This window comes from Hippopotamus amphibius, chromosome 7 (assembly GCF_030028045.1).
Source record: "Hippopotamus amphibius kiboko isolate mHipAmp2 chromosome 7, mHipAmp2.hap2, whole genome shotgun sequence".
In the NCBI taxonomy this organism is placed as follows: domain Eukaryota; kingdom Metazoa; phylum Chordata; class Mammalia; order Artiodactyla; family Hippopotamidae; genus Hippopotamus; species Hippopotamus amphibius.
In genome coordinates this window covers 47,447,394-47,456,996 of record NC_080192.1, presented here as the reverse complement: position 1 = coordinate 47,456,996, position 9,603 = coordinate 47,447,394, and the positions used below count along the sequence as shown (strand labels likewise).

General features: G+C 39.8%; 1 protein-coding gene across 1 annotated transcript; it reads right to left on the bottom strand.

Moving 5' to 3' along the window:
- Positions 1–1,422: 1,422 nt before the first annotated feature.
- LOC130856817 (lysozyme C, milk isozyme-like) lies at positions 1,423–6,026 on the bottom strand. Its single transcript, XM_057741696.1, has 4 exons — positions 5,829–6,026; positions 4,431–4,592; positions 2,640–2,715; positions 1,423–1,604 (listed from the first exon to the last, which is right to left on the bottom strand). Exons 1-4 carry the CDS (start codon positions 5,962–5,964, stop codon positions 1,538–1,540), a joined length of 441 nt encoding a protein of 146 aa, XP_057597679.1. The 5' UTR covers positions 5,965–6,026; the 3' UTR covers positions 1,423–1,537.
- Positions 6,027–9,603: the final 3,577 nt, after the last annotated feature.

Here is a 9,603-nt window from a genome sequence, read left to right as displayed (position 1 = left end):
CGAAAACCCAAGACAGCCAAAAAATAAAAATAAAAAAAAGAACAAACAAGTAAACTACTATATGTCTTGTAGTATACACAAAGCCATGAAAAAAAGAAAGAAATTGAATGAGGTTTAGAATTAAACTCTTTGATAATGTTTTAGGTTCTTTTTTGTTATTGGACAACATTCTAAAAAGTTAAGGTTATCATTTCATCGAGGATTTAAAATTTATTACTAAATACTTGTGTTAATAAAAAAAAAAAAGAAAGAAAAAAGAAATGAGAGGAGAAGTGAATAGTGATGGTCATTTTGGAGAGTGAGGATACCAACACAGGATTGCAGAGAAGTGAATAAGATGACCAGGCAGACCTGAAGGCCCATTTGAGATCTGTGGTTATGAATTTAAAGTGAGGGGAATTCCCTGGCGGACCAGTGGTTAGGACTCGTGCTTTCACTGCCGAGGGCGAGGGTTAAATCCCTGGTGGGGGAACTAAGACCCATAAGCCATGTGGCGCACCCACCCCCCAAAAAAACAAACAAACAAAAAAAGTGAGATCTGTCAGCATGCTTATGGAGTTTTCTCAGGCAATATCCAGCTCTTGTGGCACAGGTGGGGATGCAGGAAACACTGTGTCAGAACACACATATATTTCTTCAGAGACACTAAATGGCTCTAAACAATGAAAGACAAGGTATGAATTGCAAAGCTTTTAATGAAAATGTTTGCACTTTTTACAGCACGCATAATTTTATATCTATGGTTAATTAGCAATTCTTTCAATACTTGCAACTCATCTGCCTCTGAATTTAGTCATAATACATGAATCTAAGTAAATAACATTAAGGAAACGCAACAGCCCATCTAATCCCTCCTTATATTCCTTCATGATCAGCAAGATGCATAAATGAGTTCTTTAGAAAGGGCTAAACTGGACTGATATGTAAATTGTTTGTTTTTAACGCTGTGTAAATGCAGCATTTCTAAGAAAACATTTAAACCAAAGGTCACACTTTCTGAGAACCAGATTCTTAATTCAGGCTGTTTCCATTTTTAGCCATTGGGCATTCTGCTCCTGTTTAAATTGTATACTGCCCAACAAAGACTGGTTCTCTTTTACTGTTTTTGGAAATGACAGAACATATGAAAGGGTCATATGCATATACAGGTGGGATTTTTCCTAAGATCATTTTGTTTAAAGATATTCTTTTGTTATATTTGTATTGCATATTGGGGAGTGCTTGCATCATTCAAGATTAAGTCTGGGTTATTCCTTTGATTAGGAACTGGATGTACTGCAGATATATTTGATAATTAAGGTTTTAGAGAAATATTCACCAGCATTAGTTCTATTAGCAAATGAAAAATATTGTAGGCCTAATATGAAACAGTAAATGCATGAGGTAAACGTTAAGCCTCTTAGAAGAAAGACCATATGTTCCTGCTTCTGAACAAATGTTATTTATTTGAAAGAATGGTAGACTGATATTTCACTCCACTATTACTTCCTTAATTTGAAAAGGAGACAAAATGAGCTGAAGAAAGAAAACTCCACAGTTACAGTTTGCAACCCTGTATATAAGGCCTGAGATCTTGGTTTTGACAACGACTTCTCCATGCCACCCTGCAGAGAAAGATGAAACAGGTGGTAACAAGGTTAAAACTTATATTCATCATAATATACCTACTTCAAATCCCTTGGGAGAACAAAATAGTTTATCAATACATGAAATACAGGCTATAGGTAGATCCAAGTATTGCTCTTTATTACATGGAGATAAGTGTACCAATACTTCCCATCTCCCCCAGGCCTTCACTAGAGCACAGAATGCTGAACAAAACTGTTGAGTTCTGTGTAGCCCACAAACACAACTGCCAAGTGCATTCCACATTTACTTAATTCCAAACATGATTTCAAGAGATGACAGGGAATTGGTAGTGCGGGGGAATCTTAAAAACTCTAGAAATCCCCTAAAATAAACTGAGGAGGAAATGAATAAGATTCTGAACTAGTTAAAGTAGGTTGTTTCTATGTAATATGTTGTTCAACATAAATCTAAGGCTGCATTTTTCAGTTCTCAGGAGCATCCTTTGGTCTTTGGAGATATCCCCCCACTTCTCTCATAACAGTAGGGTAAAACAGCTCTCCCCTTTCAGGCCTAACACACAGCACGCTCTGTGAGAGGCACTAACACACTGCTGTGGGTCCATTCTACTTCAAACACGAACAAACAAACATACAAATAAACTCACAGAAAAAGAGGTCAGATTTGTGGTTGCCAGAGGTGGGGGCTGCGGGTGGGGTGAGGGGTGGGGAATTGGATGAAGGCAGTCAAAGGTACTACAAACTTCCAGTTATAAGGTAAATAAATACTAGGGATGTCAGTTACAACGTGGTAAATATAATTAACACTGCTGTATGTCATACATGAAAGTTGTTGAGTGAGTAAATCCTAAGGCTTTTCATCACACACAAACATTTTTTTCTTCTATTTCTTTAATTTTATATCCATATGAGAGAATGGAATGTTCACTAAACTTACTGTGATAGTCATTTCATGATGTATGTAAGTTGATTCATTATGCTGTGGACCTTACACTTATACAGTGTTATATGTCAGTTACATCCTGATAAAACTGGAAGGGAAAAAAGACATACCATGCTTTAAGTCCTAGCTGACTGACAATCTTCTTTGCACATGCTACAGCTGGACGGATGTCATCCTGCAGCAAAGCTGAAAAAGAGGTGGTGAGAAATGAAGACAGCATTCATAGCAATTTCATGTTAACTTTAGATTCAGCCAGCTTTATTCTCTTAGGCTGAGGAAAGTACAACTAAAAGTACTTTGTAAGAGTTCGTGTATCTGTCACTGTTGGGGGGAAACTCTTTCTCCATTCCATCCCATTTGCCATGAAATAAAGCATTCTGTTTCTCATTTACCAAAGTCACAGGAAGCTCTGGGATTATTAACTAATGTGATAGAAGGTTTTCTTTTTACTATGCACTGTAAAAAAAAAACAAACCAAAACCAAAACAAACAAACAAGCAGAAACCGATCTAGCAGTTTTTTGCTCAGCAATTCTACTACTGGAAATTTATCCGAAACAAATCATAAGAGATGTATCCAAAGACGTATGTACAAGGTGTTTCATAGCAATTTATAAAAGGGGAAAATGGAAATGGCCTAAGTGCTTGACAGGAAGAGTTGGATTGATAAGTTATAGAATTTTTATATACTAGAATTCTGTTCATCTTAAATAAATAATAGATTGGTATTTGCTGACAAAAATAATTTTGTGTAATAAAGAGCAACTTGTAAAGCAGTAAATAGAGTACAACTTCATTGTCGTTGAAACGCACATTGCTTACGTTTGTATGTGGGTACATACGTGCCCGATATAGCTTTACATTCATATACGTGAGTGATGTCTATCCTGAAAGAATACGTGTGCCAAAAGTTGCCAGTGGTCTTACATCTCTGGGTAGTAAGAAATTTTATTCAATGACCACAGATTATAACATACTACAAAATATTTTTTTAAATACATTAACTGGATACAAAAGACTATTCTAAGACTAATCTCTATTAGGAATTTTAATATTTAAAAATTTAACAATATCGATTTTTCAAAGCTTCCCCAATACTTTATGCACTAAGACTCCCACATGTTATCTCTACTTTAAAGGAACTCAACAGAATATTTGTTTCATTTCAATTAAACAAATCCATAAATTAATTTGTTAGAATGACAATGTTTATATAGGAGCTTTAATTTTTGCAGATGCAAACTAAGGAATTTAGAGATGAAATGTCATAATGTTTCTAACTCACTTTGAAATCACTCCGCCAAAAAAAAAATATATATATATACACATAATGTATACATAAAAGAAGTAAATATGATGAAATGTTAACAGCTGTTAAAGTACATGATGAGCATATTGATGTTTATTATACTAATGTTTCTAATTTTCCACATCTTTGAAACATTTTCTAATAAAAAGTAAAAACGATTTTTTAAAAAGGACCACAGATATTGCTCCTCCTTGGCTAACTACTAATCCTTTTGTTTTCCAATAAAGGAGGGTAGATTTTAAGAAAATTTTTTTACGAAGACCACACAACCAAAGCATCCCTAAACCTCCCCAAACAAAGCAAGTGGAGAAACGACATTATCCTTACAAAGCATCAACACGTCCACTTATAATACAGTGATAGGTCACTCCAGAAACTTTCGTATATTAGAAAACAGCAACCTTTTAGCATACCAGCTGTTTAATTTCTTGCTTAAGGAATGATGAGGAGGATAATAGTTTCTAGAAGTGAAGACAGAGTTTTTCTAGGTCCCTGATGAACCCTTCAAGACCTTATCATTTGCATTGCATCTCTGTTCTCGTAAGTATAACCAGATGGGTTCTGTGCCATCACTCAACATTCTCTTGTCTTACCGCTGCAGGGTATACCACAGCCGTTAACTGCTCTTGGGGTTTTGCCATCGTTGCACCAGTAGCGGCTATTGATTTGAAATATCCCATAATCAGTGCTTCCGTCTCTATTGTGGTTTATAGCTCGTGTGTTATAACTGCTTTCCCATCTGGCCAAACACACCCCTGAAAAAAACATATTTTTAGTCATAAACAGCAACACCACAGGACTTACAGTTCATAGCATAATCCGTTCTACTTAGCTAATTCTATTTTACTAACGATTTACTTTATAAGATGTATTTTAGAACATGTTCACATTTTGGTGCTAAAGGGCCCTTAGGAGAATTCTTTTGTTAGAAAATCATTTGGTAATGCTAATGAAACAAGATAACATATTTCTTAAAATATTAAAAAGCTGTTTCCTCCATTGCTATTACCCTTTGCCTGCTCCCATCCCTCAGGTACGATTCAGCCTAGAATAGAAAAATCAGCGGAGTTGTGGAGTGGGTTTGGTAATCAGCAGCAGATGCATATGCGGATGGAAAAATGCTTTCTATTAAGAAAAGTAAGGATTTTCCTGGCAGAATGGAAATTTCCTATGATACCTAAAAGTGAATTTGGATATCAAATTAGAATCCGGACAGCAGACGTCATAGAACAGGAAAGATTGTGTTATCCATCCATCCATCAAGCCATTTGCTGATTCATTCAAAAATAGTTCTGGAGGGGGAATATCTGAATTCAATCTGAAAAATACACTGATTACATCGACAATTATGGACTAAAATCCAAAGTAACTTTTACTTAGGGCACAGCTTGAATTCCGTGGAAGCAAATGAAAAATAATCATCTAGAGTAAGAATAACAAAATGTCATTTCATGCTGCATTTCAGGGATCCTTATATACATATTGATTGAGGGGAAATAGGTTCCTACTCTCCCTGTTTTCAGAGTTCAATATAATTCTTAAAAACCTTTGCTGTTAAAAACCCAACATCATGGTTGGGGGATTAAAACTGAGAAAAATCCTGCATGACTCAGGCTTGCGGAACCCAAGTTCCAAACTGCAAATGGCTGGAGTCGGACACCAAGGGCTTGGCAGACATACCCCAGGGGCTCAAAGGTATCTCTCAGTCAGCCTACATGTGCCAGCTGGCAAATGTAGTGACACCAGAAAGTACCACAGGTCCTGGCCTGCTTAGAATGGTAGAGAATTTGGCCCTCCCATGCCTCAATCCTTCACACGCTCCATGTGATTCTAAAAGAACAAGTCGATGTTTCTCACCACTGTAAGTGTGCAAACCCTCAAAGGACTAAAACGTCCATTCCCTCAAAGTCCCTTGCTTAGTCTTCATCCTCTATTAGCATCTGTTCGGCACCCGATTAACTATCTGGAAGGATGAGGAGGAGTTAACTTACAGTTTGCCAGGCTAACTCCTTTATAGCCAGCCATTCCAAGTCTTTTCAGAGTGCTGGCAAGTTCACATGGATTATAGACCTTGCCCTGGACAGCGACAGAGAGGAGGAGAAGCCCCAGAATGAGGAGAGCCTTCATGCTGACGGAGAAGCAGGACCTCCAGGCTGAGCAGGGGAGCTGGCCCTGGTATTTAACATCTTTTCACTTCCCTCTTCTCAGAGCCGTTTGGGAACTCCACCCTTTGAGGTATGTGGAAAGCAAACTGTGTGTCACCTGTCTTTAAAAGTTTTCTTCCCTGTGTCTGAAGAGGAATATGCTGATGTCCTAAGAATTAACCTGCAAGAAAAGGATGAAATGGCGTTGCTGAAAGACCTTGCGCAGGAAGAACTGGGATTGGCACTATTGCCAAAAGAGGAACTTCCTCCTCTTTTATCATGAATTTGAGCAACTATAAAGGAAAAAAACAAACCTGAATGAGCATTTTACACAACTGCAAATGAGCTCCAAACTTTGATTAACATTCACCTTCATTAAATTGGTTTACGTGCCTTCACTGTGCTGTCTTCACCTCTTTCACTTAAAAACCTTTTACGTACACTTTCCACAGAAGCACATGACGCACTGCCCGTTGCTGTGACAGGTACACAGCACGACTCCACGCTGCTCAGCCAGATTCGTATACTAACTTTCTTGTTGCTAGTGTGAATTCCTAATTTATAAAGCACTGTTTTACTATTATAAAGAAGCCTCATGTGACCAACATTCCTCACTCCTTTCTGACAATGCCTTACTCCACATTTCCATGTGAGAGCATAACGAGTCATCAGAAAGCAAGGGAACTTTACAGGAAAACCTACACAAGAACACCAGAATATGCCACCGAAAATCTTGGCCGTTGGCATGAGGATTATTCTGAGCTGAAGGCAACTGAGAAGAAGCAGATCCAAGAAAAGTTCTCTGTCCTCCCCGTTTTCCTGAAAGCAGAACATACATTGTCCAGAAATGAATCACCAGCAACCCTGGACTCTTAGCCCCAAGACAGCACCAGAGGACTCCGCAAAACAGCCTTTACTGACTAGCTATTATCTTCCATTGGTTTCTTATATATTGATTGTCCCACAGTGTGCCACCCTTGGAAGCCTAGTGCTCTTTTTCCGCTGTCTTCTTGCTCCTCCAAAAGTAGACTGGTCTCTGGTTAAGATGATCTGGAGGTCCAGGGTGCAGCCACCTCTTTGAGTAACTCGTCCCTGTCTTTCTCATAAGTCTATGTGGGATATACTGATACAGGTTAATAAACTTGTTTTTCTCTTGTTAATGTGTCTTTTGCTGCAGAGCCCTAGCTGAGAACCTGAAAGGGTAGAGGGAAACCAATGTTTCCCCCTGTCCAGTTTCTGGTGATGAGGATGGGAGAGTAAAAGGCTGGAACTCTCCACTCTCCCTGGAGACTGCAGTTGGGATCTGGGATAACTGACAACAGCCCAGCAGCAGGTAGGTACTGTCAACATCCCCACTTGACAGATGGGGAAACAGAAACCCATTGAAGTCCAGCAACTTGCCCACGGCCCCTCTGGGAGTGAGTGGCAGAGCCGCCCTGCCTGTCCCCCGGCTTTCCCTGTGAGCTCTACCCAGGTTTTCAGTAAAGCCGCCTATTAGGGGCCCATCAGGATGCCTCGAACAGGCAGCTCAACGGAAAGCAGGCCTCTTTTGGCACAGTTGGGACTGGTGGGAAAAGGAAGGACAGGCTTGATGTCAGGGTGCTCTATTATCCTTTTTTTGTTGCTGTTTATTGAGCATTCCATTTACGTGCTTATACTAAGTTATGCAGAAGGAGACGCCTAACTGTTTTTTATTCTTATTTTTACTGGGGTGTAGTTGCTTTCCAATAATTTTTTGGTTTTTGCTGTACAGCAAAGTGAATCAGCTTTACACATACATATACCCCTCTTTTTTGGATTTCCTTCCCATTTAGGTCACCACAGAGCATTGTGTAGAGTTGCCTATGCTATACAGTAGGTTCTCATTAGTTATCTATGTTATTCACCGTATCAGCAGTGTATGTATGTCAAACCCAATCTGCCAATTCATCCCACCCCCCTTTCCCCCTTGGTATCCATATGTTTGTTCTCTACATGTGTGTCCAGTTGTGCTTTGCAAATAATATCTTTGCCTACCTGTATTTTAGTTTACAGGCTCTGGTTCTTGCAAGAAACTGACAGGGCAGGTAACCGAAGCCCGTGTTGTCACTGCAATTAGCAAGATAATTCCCTGGAACCACCAGCAGAAGAGCTTCAGGGAGAAGTCACAGTTCCCAGAAGCCACCAAATACTTGCAAATGCTGGAGTTTTACTTCCTCATCAAGGAAAATCCTCTGCAAAGAAGCATGGGAAACTAAGCATTCAAAGTCTTGAAAGTGTACACCTGTCTGGTGTGAATCACTACTTGCTTAATTAGGTGCTTCATTAAGAAAGCACTTTGGGGACTTCCCTGGCGCTCCAGTGGTTAAGACTTTGCCTTCCAGTGCAGGGGGTGTAGGTCCCATCCCTGGCTTGGGGAGCTAAGTACCCAAAAGCCAAAACATAAGACAAGCCACATTGTAACAAATTCAATAAAGACTTAAGAAGAAAGAAAGTTAGAAGGAAAGAAAGAGAGAAAGAAAAAGAAAAAAGTTAAGGAAGGATGGAAGGAAGAAAGGAGGAAAGAAAAAAAGAAAGAAAGGAGCTTTGTATGAGGACGGGAGTGGCGGGCATAGAAATGGGGTGGGTGAGGGTGGAAAGGAGCAGGCAGGTTAAATAACCGTCAGGTGAATTTTTTAATTCTTGTTTGGGTTTTTTGGAGTTGGTGATTTTTTGTTTCATTTTGGTTTGTTTTTTGGCACATCTTTCCCTCTAATTCTATAAGGTGAGAATGGCCAGGTAGAGGACAGACTTATTGATCTTAGTAATAGTCTCCAAAGTCACTTGTGACACAGTTGGTGGCACTTGACCTCCAAAAGCTCCTCTCTTCCCCTTTCTGAGAAAGGTGAGTATTGGCGTTGTTAATATTTGCACACAAACAGAAAACATCAGGGCTCTTTGTAAACTTCAGAAGAAGTTGGGTTTTGGCTTCGTGTTTGGGAGGGAGTTCCTTTAACCAGGAGAGTTGGTTTTGATCTTTCTAAACAAGGACACTTGCCTTGAATGGGCCTCCGTCTTTAGTGGCCATAGGTCTGGTTGTTTGCCCCCTGTGTGCACCCTCCCCTCCCTTTAACCACCCTGTGTGGACGCGGGAGAGTAATTAAAGCCTGTGAAGTTCCTTTTGTCTGAAGTGGACTTCTAGAGGGCTCTGCGTGAGAGGAAACTCATTCTGATTTTCAAGTGAGATAACATTTGCTAAAGTTCTAGTCATTCTGGAGCAGCACGCTGAGGTGTCTAGCCAAAAGTTAGCATCCTTGAATTATGGGTGGGGAGGCAACAGTTTAAATTCAAATCTTTTTCTTGCGTGTGTCGTGTGTAATCTCTCAAGGAAAATGTTCCAGGTGAATGACTTTTAGGTCATTAAATCGAGCATGTCCTTAAATGCCTTACCAACAACAGTGCTTGTCTGAGAACACATGGCAGCCTTAGAGATCAAGGAACTTGGCTATCAGCCTTCAGAAGAGCCCAAGCCTCATTGCCTTTCTTCCAGAAAAACTTGCTGAGGGAGTTTGTGTGCTGGGGAGGGGCCTGTGCTGCAAGGAAGATAATGAGCTAGTGTGTAGGATGTGGTGAGGCCGGGAACGATGTTCCTGTCCCCTGTGTC